Genomic DNA, 17,841 nt, shown 5'->3' on the forward strand with positions numbered 1-17,841 from the left:
CCGAAGGGGACTCTGACTCTCTTTCTCTTGTTCTTCCCACTCAACTCTATTCTTGAGAGCACCACCTTTGAATCTGATGGGCTAGTCCTGCTTATAACTTTACTGTTTACAATGTTCAGAAATGTACCAACATTTTTCTAAAGTGCCACCTTCCTGCATTCTCAGGAAACTGCCATTGAGGAGCTGAAGCACCAGTTCATGAGGCACCCGGATGCAAAGGGCTTCATCGTGGATGGGTTTCCCAAGGAGATCAGCCAGGCCTTCACCTTTGAAGAGCAGGTGGGGCTCTGGGTGGCATTTCCCTGGGTTTCAGGTAGGGGGTGGCATGGTGGAGCAGCGGTAGAGTTGCTGCCTTACAGCACTTGCAGCGACGGAGACCCGGGTTCGATCCTGACTGCGGGTGCTGTCTGTGTGGAGTTTGTACGTTCTCCCCATGACCGCGTGGGTTTTCTCCGAGATCTTCGGTTTCCTCCCACACCCCAAAGACGTGCAGGTTTGTAGTTTAATTGCCTTGGTGCAAGTGTAAAATTGTCCCTAGTGTGTATAAGAATGTGTTAATATGCGGGGATCGCTGGCCGGTGCGGACTCAGTGGGCCGAAGGGTCTGTTTCCGCGCTGTATTTCTAAACTCTCTAAACTATAGAGGCTGCTTCACCGGCCCCTAAAGTCCACTGCAGGGGGATGGAAGACAAGGGAGACAGGGGTGAGAGGTCGCTTGTCTGAACCTGGCCCCAGCAGTGCCATGAGGCCGCGTCTCCCTGGCAACGCGTGGTGGGCCAGTGTCACGTGACCGGGAATGAGGTCATCAAATGGCGACGTCACTTAAAAGAAGGAGACGGGGTGAGGTGGAAGGCGGTGTCAATTGGGATTCCCGTCCAGAGGAATGATGTCAATTCATTAGGAATCATATCGGAATGGTAGGTTAATAGGGATCATATCAATGGTCCGGGAGGAAGGTGCCACATGGTGTATGTGGGACAGGGTGGGGAACGAGACCTTCAGACTGTGCTGAGGTAGGAAGTGGGCGAGCCACTCACCCTTGTCATGGCTTGATACAGGAGTCTTCTCTTGTGATGTTTGATGGAGCAAAGAGGGGGGGAGATCTATTTGCTCTGATTTGGAAGGGTTGCAGTTTAAGAAGGGAACAAAGCTTGCGGACAGGTTGTATGGGCTGGGACTTTTTTTTCCTTTGGAACGTAGGAGGCTGAGGGGATGACCACACTGAGGTGTGCAAGATCATGAGGGGCATGGATAAAGTCAGCAATCACAATCTTTTTCTCAGGGTGGCGGATTCTAAAACTAGAGGGCATTCGCTTCAGGTGGGAGGGGAGAGATTTCAGAGGGGCCTCAGCGGCAATTTTTCCACTCTGTGTGCAGTCGGGATCTGGAAGGTGCTACCAGAAGGAGCTAAAGAAGCTGATACCATTATGACTTTTAGAAGACATTTGGACAGATACTGTACATGGAGAGGAAAGGTTTAGAGGGCTATGGGCAAATGCATGCAAAATAGAATTAGTTTAAATGGGGCATCTTGGTTGCAATGGACTCGAGGGCCTGAGATCTAGAGAGAGGTTGGGCAGGCTAGGGCTTTATTCCTTGGAGCACAGAAGATTGAGTGGTGATCTTATGGTGCTACATATATAAAATCATGAGGGGGAAAATATAGGTTTAATGCACAGTCGTTTTGCCAAGGTAGGGAATCAAAAACTAGACGGCATAAGTTTAAGGTGAGAGGGGAAAGAACCTGAGGGGTGATGTAAAATAGAATGAGCTTCCCGAGGAGGTCGTTGAGGCAGGTACCAAAACAATATTTAAAAGACATAGAAACATAGAAAATAGGCGCAATTGAAGGCCATTTGGCCCTTCGAGCCAACACCGCCATTCTATTTAATCATGGCTGATCATCCAAAATCAGTTCCCCATTCCTGCTTTCTCTCACAGATTCACAACTCTCTGGGTGAAAAGACATTTGGATAGGTACATGGATAGGAAAGGTTTAGAAGGATATGGGGGCAAACATAAAGTGGGTGAATGGTACTAGCTTAGTTAGATGGGGGATCTTTATCGGCCCGGATGAGTTGGGCCGAAGGGTGTGTTTCCATCCTGTATGAGTCTACACAGTGTGGAGAGAGGGTTCAGCCTGTCAGTGGGGATTGGAATTGATGCCTGCAGGGTTGGTCTTGTTCATCTCCTGACATAATACAGGAGAAACCTTGAACAAGTTTGGTCTTGTTTGCCGTTGAGCGAGAAAGCAAACTCCCTTTCCTCACGCCTGTGCCTGCCTTTGCTGATTGTCCCGTGGTTATCTCTACTGCCGCCAAGTGCCCTCCTTCCACTGATGGCTGAAACCTCTCCCACTTCTTGTGCAGATTGGCTCCCCAGACCTGGTGCTCCTGCTGGCTTGCTCCAACCAACAGCTGCGGCAACGGCTCGAGCGCCGTGCCGCGCAGCATGGCCGCCTCGACGACAACAGCCACGCCATCGAGCGCAGGGTCGAAACCTTCAAACAGAACATCAGCCTGATCGCCAAGTATTACCAGGAGAAGGAGCTCATTGTTCGGGTAAGGTCGCCATGGGAAACCGCACACAATATTGTGAGCCTTTTGTATTTCTTTATTTAGAGTTATTATCCCTTGTTAAATATTTATTCATAAACAGAACTCCCTAAAAAGAATTAACTCATTTTAAAAACAACACAAAGTGCAGGAGGAACTCAGCGGACGATCACGGTGGCACAGCGGTAGAGTTGCTGCCTTACAGCGAATGCAGCGCCGGAGACCCGGGTTCAATCCCGACTACGGGTCCTGTCTGTGTGGAGTTTGTACGATCTCCCCGTGAACCTCCGTGGGTTTTCTCCGAGGTTTCCTCCCACACTCCAAAAGCTTGGTAAATGTAAAAATTAACCCCAATGGGTGTAGTAGCAATGTTACAAAATTTTGAGATTTAAAAAATCAAGTCTGTAATTTATCCCATCAGATAAAGCATAAAAATAAGTTTAATTTGACACCTAATTCACTTTCATATCTCAAGTATTTAAAAAGTTATGGCCATTTTCATACTCGGAAATGAGCATCTTGTTCCCTATTGATTTTCTATGGACATAACAAAAAAGTTGTGATCGTGAACAGTCAAAAGCCCATAACTTTCTTAAAAATTAAGAGAACTGAATGAAATTTTCAGTTATCATAGATTGAAGCATTCTGAAACAAATATAAAATAATCTTACTTGGATGACCTGAAATTAAAGCATATAATTAGTTAGTTACCTAATTGTAGCTAATTTCAGACTTCAATTACTAGATCTAAACATCTATCCATTTCTTAATAAATTATTAACATTTTTAAATAGCCTAAATGTCCAAATAATATTCACAAATAATTCACAATAAAACATGATTTTAAAATCTCATTTACATTAATTTATAGACCAAATGGAAGGAATTCAGTGTTCAATTGCTGTAAATAAATGCCCATTTAAATCAGCTTTCCAGTGGGTCCCTGTGGAACGCGCTGGTTTAGAACGTTCACATTGCGGTAGATTTGTGCCCCAAATGCCCAGAAAAATACTGCGCGATATAATGGGCCCAAATTGAGCTACTCGCAATATTAAATTTTGTATAAAGGGATCTTTAGAAGCCCTTTTTAATGTAAAAATATACAACCTTCCTTCAGTTGTCTGCTTTATGAGACCCTGCGGTTGCTGGCGGTCGCGGGTTTAGAGATTGATTTTTAAACTACTATAACTATTATACGAGGCCTTTAAACCTAATAATAGCCTTTGCGACGGGGTCTTCCAGCGATTTTTCGTTAATAATTAACTAGGCTGAACATCTTCGATTTGAACAGCCTAGAGAAAATCGCGTTTTAAACCCGCCCCCTCTAAACGGCGCCAAAATCGCGCACACCCGCAACGGCAGATTTTCAAAGACGCTTCAGGTAGGCTTTGCAACATACCTAGGTGTAGGATAGTTTTAATGTGCGGGGATCGCTGGTCGGAGCGGATCCGGTGGGCCGAAGGGCCTGTTTCCGCGCTGTATCTCTCAACTAAACTAAACATCTGTGGAGGGAATGGACAGATGACGTTTCTCCTCAGGACCATTCTTCGGACCGAGTTGCCCATGTGATTAGCATCCGGCTCAGACTGGCTCCTTGGTAACTAGGCTGATCAGTGTGGGGTCTGCAAATATGGGCGTCTGAAGATTTTGTTGAATCTTTTTTTATCAAAATCGGTATAAACTATAGCAGCTCTCTCTGCTAAGGGATAAGGTGATCAGATGGATACATCAAATGAGCAGCTACATTTGTGGAATAGGGTAATAGAGCATGGAAACTTTGACCCAACTCATCCATGCCGACCAAGCTGTCTCCTCTGAGCTACTCCCGTTTACCCACGTTTGGCCTATTTCCCTCTAAAACCTATGTATCCATTTATTGGTCCAAATGTTTAAAAATGTTATTTACCTAGCTCAACTACATCTTCTGGCAGCTTGTTCCATCTTCTGGCAGCTTGTTCCATGTACCCTCCAACCTCTGTGGAAAACAAAGTTGATCCTTTTTTCACACAGAGAGTGGTGAATCTCTGGAACTCTCTGCCACAGAAGGTAGTTGAGGCCAGTTCATTGGCTATATTTAAGAGGGAGTTAGATGTGGCCCTTGTGGCTAAAGGGATCAGGGGGTATGGAGAGAAGGCAGGGATGGGATACAGAGTTGGATGATCAGCCATGATCATATTGAATGGCGGTGCAGGCTCGAAGGGCCGAATGGCCTACTCCTGCACCTATTTTCTATGTTTCTATCCTCAGATTCGTATTAAATCTTTCCCCTCTCACCTTATGCCTATGTCTTCTGAGTCTTGATTTCCTACCCTGCGGAAGGGACTCGGTCCATTCACTCGATCTATTCCCCTCATGATCTTATACACCTATGTAAGATATCTCCTCGGTCTCCTGAACTCCAAGGAATAAGGCCCTAGCCTGCCCGACCTTTCCCTTTAGCTCCCGGCAACATCCCTCAGTCTGAAGAAGGGTCTCGACCCGAAATGTTGCCTATTTCCTTCGCTCCATAGATGCTGCCTCACCCGCTGAGTTTGTCCAGCATTTGTGTCTACCTTCCTTGTAAATCTAAATCTGCACTCTATCCTTAATGACATCCTTTCCCATAACAGGGTGAGCAAAACTGAGCACAGTACTCCATGTGAAGAGCTGTGACCTTTACACTATGCATTGAGGTTCTATTAGAAACTTCCATCCTGAACCCTTCTCTCTCCATCTTTGAATCATTCATGCTTCAATATCACCGTTTAAACAGTGAGTCACTGTTTACATGGCGCCCCCATGCTGTCGAGCATTGGTGACTCTCGCATCAAATCGTGTTATCACAGCTGCTTTTATCTTACAATTTACAGTGGATTGCCGGGAACTCTGATATTGTTTGTGTATCTGATTCACGGAGTTTATTTGGTTTTACCAATAAAAGGATTAAGGAGATTTACCCATTCACGAAATGCTCCTTTCATTTTAAGCAGGTGGTCCTGCTAATATCGGGGACACTTGGATGGTGTGGGAGGAACTCTTATCAGAACCGACCCCCATTTTACATCCTTCCCATTTTATCAATAACGTCAGGAAATAAAACAATAATCAGCTGGATTGATAAAGTCCCTTTTACACCATAAACCAGGGTTGAAATTGTGCCGATTGTCTTAAAAACGAAGGTTCATATTGGAAGCTCCTGTTGTTCCTCTCTCCACTGACCCTGCCTCACCAACTGTACCCTATCCCCATTGTTTGCTCTGGGCACTCCTTTGTTTCAGGGTTTCTCTTGTGGGAGGGGAGGGGGGTGGGGGTAAATACAAGATAGACACAAAAAGCTGGAGTATCACTCAACTGCAACAAGCATACTAGAAACTTGACCCTGAAAGCTAACTTGGGAGCTTAGGTACCCAAAGAGTGGATGTGGTTCAAATTCACCACAAAGGTACCAGAATTTAAAGGATGAAACCATGGAGATTCTTGTGTAAGTTTGACACAAGGTGCTGGAGTAACTCAGCGGGACAGGCAGCATCTCTGGAGAGAAGGAATGGGTGACGTTTCGGTTTGAGAGTCTACTTCAGACTGATCTCCCTTTATAGAGTCGCACAGCACAGGAACAGGCCCTACGGCCCATCTGGCCCATGTTGACCGTGATGGCAACAGTCTGTCCCCACCACTCTGCACAAAGCAGTACGTTTGTGCTGAGCTGCGCTGTGACGCGCTGCCATCTTTACTAACCACCGCTCTTCAGCCGTGCTCCGGGGGAGAGGTGGGGGAGATGTTGGGACAGGCAGTGAGCTGCAAGAGCAGCCGAGAGTGAGACGCGTGGAGTGATGGAGTCCCACTCATCCTGTCTCTGCGACTGAGCGGCACAGTGGCGCAACTGGTGGAACTGCTGCATCACAGTGCCAGAGAACCAGGTTCGAACCCAACCTCGGGTGCTGCCTGTGTGGAGTTTGCACGTTTTCCCTGTGTTTTCCTCCCACATCCCAAAGACCTGCGGGTTTGTAGGTAAATTAATCTCTGTAAATTGCCCCTAGTGTATGTAGGGAGTGCGAAAGTGGGATAACAGAGAAGTGATGTGAAGGGTCAGTGTGATGGGCCAAAGGGCCAGTTTCCCTGCATTATCTCTAAAGTAAATAAACTGCCCCTTACTATTAGTACCTATCCCCCCTCACACTAACACCAGGGACTTGGCAAAGTCGAGAGGCAAGGAGTCCAAGATTAAATCCTTTAACTAAGGCGGTACAGGTCGAGATATCTGTCCCAATTAATAGGGCCATTCTCACCTGCTACTGATTCCATCCTCGCCTACAACCTCATAGATTGGTTGATGGCAGATAATACCCTCGTTGTATTCGGGCCTCTGAAAGCCGGAAGGCCTTTCAAATCTTGAGGGGCAAACTTTCTGTAGCCGTCACTAATACTGATGCTCCCCATAACAATAAGGATGTGGAGGCTATGGACTGGTTGCAGTAGAGGTTTACCAGAATGATAGGTACACAAAAGAGCTGGAGAAACTCAGCGGGTGCAGCAGCATCTATGGAGCGAAGGAAAAAGGCAACGTTTCGGGCCGAAACGTTGCCTTTTTCCTTCGCTCCATAGATGCTGCTGCACCCGCTGAGTTTCTCCAGCTTTTTTGTGTACCTTTGATTTTCCAGCATCTGCAGTTCCTTCTTAAACACTTTACCAGAATGATGCCTGGATTGGAGGCCATTAGCTATAGGGAGATGTCAGAAAGACTTTGATTATTGTTATCTGGAATGCCGGAGGCTGAGAGGAGACCTGATAGAAGTATGTAAAATTATGAGAGGCACAGAGAGGGTTGACAATCAGAATCTTTTTTCCCCAGGGTGGAAATATCACAGACTAGAGGGCATAGTTTAAGGTGAGAGGGGCAATGTTTAAAGTGGTAGTGGTGGAGGCAGATACGATAGTGTTGTTTATGAGGCTTATGGATAGGTGCATGGATATACAGGGAATGGATCATGGATCCATGGACATGGCAGATTAGAGTCAGTTATTTTGGCATCATGTTTAGCTCAGATGTTGAGAGCCAAAGGGCGTGTTCTTGTCCTGCACTGTTGTATATTTCATGTACTTGCACAGTTGGAGGTTTCCAGTAGGGGTCAGCAGAGATCAATGGGAAGGACAGCCCCGACCCTTATCTGGAACCTCCTCGGCTCGAATCACTTGGCTGATTGGCCAACATGACCAGGCCCAGGGTGCAGGCTGGGATCTTTGTTGACTCGGTACAGTACCACATCCAACTGTACAATCCTCCAAAGATTTACTGGCTGTCAAGAGTGTGTAATTGTCATGTGTACTGGCAATATGTCAATGGGCATAGAACAGTGCAGCTCAGGAACAGGCCCTTCAGCCCACAATGTCCGTGCTGACCATGATGTCAGGTTAAACTAATCTCCCCTCTCTGCATCTGATCCAATGCATTGCTTACTTGCTGCAGCCGAACAGGCCTGTAGGAGGCGCAATTGCACAAAGATAATATATAATAATCAATGATACAATACATTAATAACAGCAATACTAGGCAACTATAATAGTGCAAAACCAAAATCTGTAGTGCAAGCAGAGTCATAGAAGGTCATAGTTGCTGAGGTTAGTGATCATCTTCTTGCGTATGGCGTGCACAGCCTAAAGTTGTTGGACAGCTTGTTCTATTTGATCTTACTTGATTGTGCACGCCAGGTTGATTGCATTCGTCGAAACAGGGCGGACCACGTGACGGTTGCAATCTCCCACCCCAGGTTAGTGCTGTGCAGTGTTTAAGAACCAGATACTTGCTGAGAAAAGATCTGCTGGAATTTGGAGGTAGACAAAAATGCTGGAGAAACTCAGCGGGTGAGGCAGCATCTATGGAGCGAAGGAAATAGGTGACGTTTCGGGTCATGACTCTTCTTCAGACTGATGTCCGGAATTTGGAGGTCACGGTTTTTCGGCTCCTGTACCACCTTCCCCTTGGTGGTAGTGAGAGAAGAGCGTGGCCATGGTGGTGTGGGGTTTCTGATGATGCTGGCTGCCCTTTAGAGGCAGCGCCTCCTGTAGATCCATCCCTTCGATGATGTTAACATTAGTACCTGTTCGGACCAGGCAATCTCCACCAGGCATGGAGTATTGACACAAAATGCTGGAGTAACTCAGTGGGACAGGCAGTATCTCTGGGGAGAAGGAATGGGTGACGTTTCGGGTCGAGACCCTTCTTCATGGAGCTCGTGCCTTCAGCTGCCTGGGTCCCTGGCTCTAGAATTGCCTCCTCCCTATCCTCTAGAAAGCTGCTAAATGTCCATACATTTTCCCAAGGCTTTTCCCGATTCTCCTAACATCTTGTTAGATGCCAATGCCAGCTTTGTATACACTCGGAGAAAATCTTTATCGACATAATAATTATCATTTGAAGGCATCCAGCACACAGTTAGGGTGGGCAGCAATGTTGTGCAATGTGGAAAATTTAGTTTTCCTTTTTCTCATTTTCCAACATGTTCCAGTTGGGTGCGGATCGTGAGGAAGAAGACATATTCAATGATATCAATGCCGCCGTGGTAGAGAGACTGTTCTCGACAGGAAGACATGGTAAGATTTGTTTTGGGAAATGACTGCTACTTCCCTCTCGAGTGCGAGGCAGGAAGTTCCAAGGATGCAGCGCTCCAAACAGGAAGGCATTCTTGGAAGCAACTCCCTCTGCAGTTCCTTGAAACAACTTGTTGGCTTTCTGATGATTGTTCTGTGACAAGGTTCAGCTAAGGTGCGCGATCTCCCGGCGTGAGAGGGGTCTCGTAAAGACTGGTCTGGATCTAACAGCAATGTTGGAAACACTCTGCAGGTCAGGCGGCATCTGTGGAGAGAAAAACAGCAGGAATGTTTTTTTTTTAAATTTTGGATTTCCAGCATCCCGGAGTTTTTGACCCTGTTTCTAAACCGCACATTAATAGGTTTGGGGAAGGGACGGCATTGACCAATAATGGTTATTGGAGTTTAATGGAGTTTAAAGTGTGAGGTGTTGTATTTTGGGACGTCAAACCCGGGCAGGACATTCCCAGTGAACCAGTGGACCCTGGGGAGTGTTGCGGAGCAAAGCAATCGAAGAGTACAAGTACATAGTTCCTCGAAAGTGGTGTCACAAGTAGATAAGGTGGTGAAGAAGGCGTTTGGCATGCTGGCCTTCATCACAGGGAATGGCGTATAGAATTTGGGGCATCGCATTACAGTTACACAGCACATTGGGGAGGCACGATTGAAGTACTCGGTTCAGTTTTGGTCTCCCTGCTGTAGGAAAGTTGCATGTAAACTGGAAAGAGTGCAGAGAAGATTTACGGGGATGTTGCTAGGACTCGAGGGCCTGAGCTGTTGGAGGAGGTTGGGCAGGCCTTGGCGCGCAGGAGGCTGAGGGGCTGAGTCTTTTACCCAGGGTAGGGGAATCAAGAACTGGAGGGTATAGATTTAAGGTGAGAGGGGAAAGATTTAATAGGAACCTGAAGGGCAACTATTCACACAGAGGGTGCTGGGTATATGGAATGAGCTGCCAGAGGATGTACTTGAGGCAGGTACAATAACAACACATAAAAGATATTTGGGCAGTTACATGGATGAGAAAGGTTTAGGGGACATGTGCCAAACACAGGCAAAGGAACTAGCTTAGATGGGGCACCTTGGTCGGCATGGACGAGATGGGCTGAAGGGCCTGTTTCCTTGCTGTGTGGCACTGTCTACAATGCATGGTTGTAAGGCCAGGAATAGGACATGCCAGTGAGAGACTGTGACCATCAGCTGTGAGGAGGTTGAGTTGGAACTGGGACTAATGGAGGAAAAGAAAATCGAATCACCATGTGGAGAATTTGCTGACTGGCCCAGGTGTCCTGTAGACACAAGCAACCGCAGATGCTGGTTTACCAAAAGAAAGGCACAATGTGCTGGAGTAACTCGTCGGTTCAAGCAGCTGCCTGACCTGCTGAGTTACTCCAGCACTTTGTGATCTTTCACAATGTTACTGCAAGTATGCAATACGATCCGATCGAACTTTATTTATCCCAGAGGGGAATTTGATCTGCCAACAGCCCTAAAACACAAGATGCATTAAACATGGAATTAAAGTGACGAGTGGAAAGGATTGGGGATGTGTAAAGATTTTGTACTGAATCCTCACTTTCCTCACTCTTTCCTTGCAAGGACCGAGCTTTAAATAATGTCGGTCTCAGAGCTGCCCTCTAGTGCCCCTGCTCTTCAATATATTTGCATTGCTAAGATCATCGAGCCACAGAAATGGAAATGTAGACCAGCTCTGGGATTTATAATTTGAATAATCCTGAACTGAGTGGATGATATGAGGCAGCAGGATGAATGGTGGTTGGGGGAGGAATTAACCCAGTCCCCATGCCTGAATATATTATCACACAAGAGCCTGTTGAATAGCACATTCCATTCCACGCTCTTATCTTCAATATGTGGTGCAAGATTTGAATACTATTCAATCCAGTGTGCCAGAAACAACAAACGTTTTGCTGTGACCCATTTGCGAGTGGGAGGGAAGCATAGAACAGCACAGCACAGGGCCCCAATATCTGTGCCGAACATGGTGCCAAGACCAACTCTTATCTGCCTGCACATAATCCATATCCCTCCATTCCCTGCATATCCACGTGCGTCTCCAAAAGCATCTTAATCACCACTATCGCATCTTAATCACCACATTCACAGTGAACAGGTGGACCCTGGGGAGTGTTGCGGAGCAAAGCAATCGAAGAGTACAAGTACATAGTTCCTCGAAAGTGGTGTCACAAGTAAATAAGGTGGTGAAGAAGGCGTTTGGCATGTTGGCCTTCATCACGGAATGGCGTATAGAATTTGGGGCATCGCATTACAGTTACACAGCACATTGGGGAGGCACGATTGAAGTACTCGGTTCAGTTTTGGTCTCCCTGCTGTAGGAAAGTTGCATTTAAACTGGAAAGAGTGCAGAGAAGATTTACGGGGATGTTGCTAGGACTCGAGGGCCTGAGCTGTTGGAGGAGGTTGGGCAGGCCTTGGCGCGCAGGAGGCCGAGGGGCTGAGTCTTTTACCCAGGGTAGGGGAATCAAGAACTGGAGGGTATAGATTTAAGGTGAGAGGGGAAAGATTTAATAGGAACCTGAAGGGCAACTATTCACACAGAGGGTGCTGGGTATATGGAATGAGCTGCCAGAGGATGTACTTGAGGCAGGTACAATAACAACACATAAAAGATATTTGGGCAGTTACATGGATGAGAAAGGTTTAGGGGACATGTGCCAAACACAGGCAAAGGAACTAGCTTAGATGGGGCACCTTGGTCGGCATGGACGAGATGGGCTGAAGGGCCTGTTTCCTTGCTGTGTGGCACTGTCTACAATGCATGGTTGTAAGGCCAGGAATAGGACATGCCAGTGAGAGACTGTGATCATCAGCTGTGAGGAGGTTGAGTTGGAACTGAGACTAATGGAGGAAAAGAAAATCGAATCACCATGTGGATAATTTGCGGACTGGCCCAGGTGTCCTGTAGACACAAGCAACCGCAGATGCTGGTTTACCAAAAAAAAGGCACAATGTGCTGGAGTAACTCGGCAGTTCAAGCAGCTGCCTGACCTGCTGAGTTACTCCAGCACTTTGTGATCTTTCACAATGTTACTGCAAGTATGCAATACGATCCGATCGAACTTTATTTATCCCAGAGGGGAATTTGATCTGCCAACAGTCCTAAAACACAAGATGCATTAAACATGGAATTAAAGTGACGAGTGGAAAGGATTGGGGATGTGTAAAGATTTTGTACTGAATCCTCACTTTCCTCTCTCTTTCCTTGCAAGGACCGAGCTTTAAATAATGTCGGTCTCAGAGCTGCCCTCTGGTGCCCCTGCTCTTCAATATATTTGCATTGCTAAGATCATCGAGCCACAGAAATGGAAATGTAGACCGGCTCTGGGATTTATCATTTGAATAATCCTGAACTGAGTGGATGATATGAGGCAGCAGGATGAATGGTGGTTGGGGGAGGAATTAGCCCAGTCCCCATGCCTGAATATATTATCACACAAGAGCCTGTTGAATAGCACATTCCATTCCACGCTCTTATCTTCCATATGTGGTGCAAGATTTGAATACTATTCAATCCAGTGTGCCAGAAACAACAAACGTTTTGCTGTGACCCATTTGCGAGTGGGAGGGAAGCATAGAACAGCACAGCACAGGACCCCAATATCTGTGCCGAACATGGTGCCAAGACCATCTGCCTGCACATAATCCATATCCCTCCATTCCCTGCATATCCACGTGCGTCTCCAAAAGCATCTTAATCACCACTATCGCATCTGCCTCCACCACCATGCGGTAGCGTGTTCCAAGCACCCACCACCCTCTGTAGAAGAACAACTTGCCCTGCACATCTCCTTTAAACTTTGTCCCTCTCAACTTAAAGTCACTGCCTCTTGACGCCGGCTGTGTGGTCCATATTGTCCACTAGTAAATGGGATAATTGATGATGTGTAGGAAAGAACTGCAGATGCTGGTTTAAACCAAAGGTAGACACAAAAAGCTGGAGATACTCAGCGGATCAGGCAGCATCTCCAGAGAAAAGGAACAGGTGACATTTTGGGTTGAGGCCCTACTTCAGACCTTAACTGATGATGTTCCTTCCTTGGCAGTGTCAGCTGTCAACTCGTCAATGGTCGTTGCCTCTGCTCGGTCGGTCTGAGCAGGCAGCTGATGTGTAACATGGAATCCATTTGAGAGCAGGATGTGTTGAGTTGTTAAGCGAGTATCAGTTCCTCATTAGCTCCCCGGAATGTGTGGACATCGTGAGTCTAGGTTAACCCTTTCATGGCACTGCTGCCTTTATCGTGTCGGCTGTTGGCTGGTTCATCAGCATTGAGCCCACCCAATAAACAGCAGGCATGATGAGAGGACCACCGCTTGGATGGGAGGGTGTGGGGGGGAATCTATGGTTGGAGCCCCCCCTCCCCCTCTCATTTTTCCCACTTCCTTCCCTGTGCCCCACCTGGATGTGCAACCATTTCTCCCTCTTGTTTCCCCCCTAACACTACCATCTGTATTCCATCCTCTGACTTCACAGTCTGTGCATCTTCTATCCTTATCTCCTCATCTCACACTTTTTTTTGTCTTTTTAATTCCAACCTTTGTCCAAATATCAGTCAATAAAAACCGCCCCCGCCCCCCTCGCTTGTATCCACCTATCACTCGCTGAACTTTGTCTCACCCCCACATAGAAACATAGAAACATAGAAATTAGGTGCAGGAGTAGGCCATTCGGCCCTTCGAGCCTGCACCGCCATTCAATATGATCATGGCTGATCATCCAACTCAGTATCCCGTACCTGCCTTCTCTCCATACCCTCTGATCCCCTTAGCCACAAGGGCCACATCTAACTCCCTCTTAAATATAGCCAATGAACTGGCCTCGACTACCCTCTGTGGCAGGGAGTTCCAGAGATTTACCACTCTCTGTGTGAAAAAAGTTCTTCTCATCTCGGTTTTAAAGGATTTCCCCCTTATCCTTAAGCTGTGACCCCTTGTCCTGGACTTCCCCAACATCGGGAGCAAACTTCCTGCATCTAACCTGTCCAACCCCTTAAGAATTTTGTAAGTTTCTATAAGATCCCCTCTCAATCTCCTAAATTCTAGAGAGTATAAACCAAGTCTATCCAGTCTTTCTTCATAAGACAGTCCTGACATCCCAGGAATCAGTCTGGTGAACCTTCTCTGCACTCCCTCTATGGCAATAATGTCCTTCCTCAGATTTGGAGACCAAAACTGTACGCAATACTCCAGGTGTGGTCTCACCAAGACCCTGTACAACTGCAGTAGAACCTCCCTGCTCCTATACTCAAATCCTTTTGCTATGAAAGCTAACATACCATTCGCTTTCTTCACTGCCTGCTGCACCTGCATGCCCACTTTCAATGACTGGTGTACCATGACACCCAGATCTCGCTGCATCTCCCCTTTTCCTAGTCGGTCACCATTTAGATAATAGTCTGCTTTCATGTTTTTGCCACCAAAATGGACATCTCTTCCAGCTTTCTCCCACCCCGCTACACTCAGGCTGAAGAGGGGTCCCGACCTGTAACGTCACCTATCCATGTTCTCCAGAGATGCTGCCTGATCCACCGAGTTACTCCAGCATTTTGTCTTTTTTTTTTTACACAAACAAGTTGTATCAGTCAAGGTTCTGATGTAACAGCCGCATGTTACAACCTGTTCCTCCACACATCGCACAGCTTTTAACCTGCCCTCTCTCACTGCCTGCACCCATTACCAGGAATTCAAGCATGACAGCATGTTCATGCATCAGAGATCCAGAGAGAATGTTAACATTGTTCGCTGCTGTCGATATAACGCTATTTGGCACATGTAGCGCTTATTCAATTACATATCTGACAGGGAGTGGCTCCAGCTTACTAGGGAATGCATGAAGAGGCAAGTTTTATTCTTAGCACCTGTTCTTTGGAAAGAGAATCCCCACTGATTTGAAAGGCATGCTGCATTGAAAGACCAAACGCAAGTTAATAAGAATAATCATTTGAATGGTTAATGGAGTTAAATCCAGATAAGTGCAAGACCTTGCATTTTTGCGAAGTCAAATCAGGGCAGGACATTCACGGTGAAAGGCAGGGTCCTGTGGAGAGTTGTAGGGATTTTGGGATACACGTACATAGTTCCCTGCAAGTGGCATTGCGGTTAGATAGGTTGATGGAGGCTTTTGGCACACTGACCTTCATGAATCAGGAAATTGAGTGTAGAAGTTGGAACGTTATGCTACAGTTGAACAAGACGTTGGTGAGTCTGCACTTGGAGTATGGTGCTCAGTTTGCCATGTCGGGACTTCCGCTGAGCATCTGTATATGTTAATGTTGAGCGGAAAATGCTGGAGGTATGCCATCACTAAATCAGCTTTGTCCCATTTCCCCAATCCCCCAGGTATTGTGTCCTCCACATCCATCTGCAAGAAATAATGCAGAAACTAGTCCCAACAATACCCTGCACATGACAATCCACCCATTGCTCTGGTTTCTCCCCCGGCCTGGCCCCCGACACTGCAATCTCATTGCGGATATGCATCAAACACTCCATGGTCCAAGATCCCATTCCTGTCACTTTAAATGCTTTCTCTGGCCTTTTCTTTCACCTCCTTTGATTTAGTTCAGAGGTTCAGCATGTAAACAGGCCCTTTGGCCCACTGAGTCCACGCTGGCCATCATTCACTCATTCACACTAGTCCCATGTTATACATTCCTTGCACACCAGGGACAATGGTGGCCAATTAACCTACAAGCCCGTATGTCTTTGCGGGATGTGGGACAAAACTTGAGCAACCGGAGGAAACCCACGGGGTCACAGAAAGAACTTGCAAACTCCACGCCGACAGCACCCGAGGTCAGGATCAAACCTGGGTCTCTGGTGCTGTGAGGCGGCAGCTCTACCAGCAGTCATTGTGCCACTCCTATTGACATAGAGATCATGGTTCAAACCATCAGCCATGAAAATCCACAGGAATTTAGAGCAGTTTCAGAGTTAATCCATTTATTTTTATACTGCCCAGGTTAATTGTGAAGACAAAGTGCTCCATTACGAAGCTGCACATGAATCTTGCCTGGAATATGCATCTGGAACATTTTAATCAGCCGGATTTAATTCCGCTGATTTTAAAATCCTCTTCTCTCCACACTCGCCAATAAACTGAAGAATCCTCTTATCTGGAAGTTAACATTTAACAAATAAATGCTCTTGGGGGAATTCCAGCGGTGCAATGCCTTCAGAGTTTACTGGAAGTTTTAGGAGATTACCAGAAAGAAGGACTAGCTGCAGGCTCCAGTTTCTCTGTACCACGAATCGGGCACATCAACAGGAAAACGATATGTGTCTGGGGACTTGATGTCCAAATGTAGACTCTGGCATCTGGCCCAGAGATCTGAGGCAATCTGTCCGATTTGGGCTTGGCTTTTACTTTGGCTGCATGCATGAAAGCAAGAAGGCCATTTGGCCCATTGTTCTCATACTAGCTCACAGTAACTCTCCAGTTAATCCTGCTCGCCCTTTCTTCCCTCCGGCCCACCCAATGTCTCGTTGTTGATTGGTTTTCGAATGAACCTGCCCCAACACCCTTTAAGAATTAAATCCAAAACCACAACAACATCCTACAATGCAGAATTCCTCAAACATTCAACTCATAATTCTAATTACCCCCAGCAGATAACTTTCACCTTCTGATCATCGAACCTCTTGACAGTAGAATAAAAGCAGAAAATGCTGGAAATACTCAACAGATCAGGCAATATCAGCAGAGAGGAAGCAGAGTTAATGTTTCAGGTCAAAGGCCTTTCTCCACACCTGAATTAGTGGGCCAAGCTAAGCTGTCCATGATAATTCATGTATAATTCATGTTCTGTGTGCGTGTCTAAGTTAGCTAGTTTATTGTCACGTGAATGGCCTCCTCCTCCACCTAGTGTCTATGTTTCTATGGGTTATTGATAGGGGACGATCAGCCATGATCACAATGAATGGTGGTGCTGGCTCAAAGGGCTGAATGGCCTCCTCCTGCACCTAGTGTCTATGTTTCTATGCTTCTATGTGAGCAGAGATGCAGTGAAATGCTTGTTCTGAGTTGACTGGACTTGAAGGGTGGCACGGTGGCACGGCTGATTAAGCCACTGCCTCACAGCGCCAGAGACCCAGGTTCAATCCTGACCTTGGGTGCTGTCGACATGAAGTTTGTGCATTCCCCCTGTGGCCGCGTGGGATTCCTCCGGGCGCTCCGGTTTCCTCCCGCAACCCAAAGACTTGCAGGTTTGTAGGTTAATTGGCCTCTGTAAACTCTCCCTCATGTGGAAGGAGTGGATGTGAAGGTGAGATACACAGAACTAGTGTGAACAGGTGATGGTCGGCCTGGAATCAGTGGGCCGAAGGGCCTGTTTCCATGCTGTACCTTTCAATCAATCAATTTAATCAATGAATATGCAATGGAACAGTGCAGTGGAAGAGCACTCAGGGATTCGCCACATTCTCTGTGCCTGCGATGCTGCAGCAAGCAAGATCTTCATTATACTGTACCTGTGGATATGCCCATAAACGCAACTTAAATTTGATAGGGATGAGTTCCTGTATGGTGCGATGGGATTCTCAGCAATGTACCCTGTCTATTCTCCTGCCAGCTCATTTCTTTTCAGCTACAGTTGGATGGTGTAATTGGGAAAGTAGAACGTGAGTTGGGCAGCTTTCACACAGCTGCTGGTGTGTGTCAGTTAAGGGATCATCTTTCTGCATTGCAC

The 17,841-nt window shown here is 46.7% G+C and overlaps 1 protein-coding gene across 2 annotated transcripts in view; it reads left to right on the forward strand.

The window, feature by feature from the left end:
- ak1 (adenylate kinase 1) overlaps nucleotides 1-17,841 on the forward strand; it is a 107,242-nt gene that overhangs the window by 40,730 nt on the left and 48,671 nt on the right. For both annotated transcript variants that reach the window (XM_033048908.1, XM_033048909.1), the window contains 3 exons: nucleotides 166-279; nucleotides 2,369-2,560; nucleotides 9,037-9,121. In XM_033048908.1, coding sequence (XP_032904799.1) covers nucleotides 166-279; nucleotides 2,369-2,560; nucleotides 9,037-9,121 — 391 coding nt within the window. The remainder of the gene's footprint in view (nucleotides 1-165; nucleotides 280-2,368; nucleotides 2,561-9,036; nucleotides 9,122-17,841) is intronic.

Source organism: Amblyraja radiata, chromosome 32 (assembly GCF_010909765.2).
Source record: "Amblyraja radiata isolate CabotCenter1 chromosome 32, sAmbRad1.1.pri, whole genome shotgun sequence".
In the NCBI taxonomy this organism is placed as follows: Eukaryota; Metazoa; Chordata; class Chondrichthyes; order Rajiformes; family Rajidae; genus Amblyraja; species Amblyraja radiata.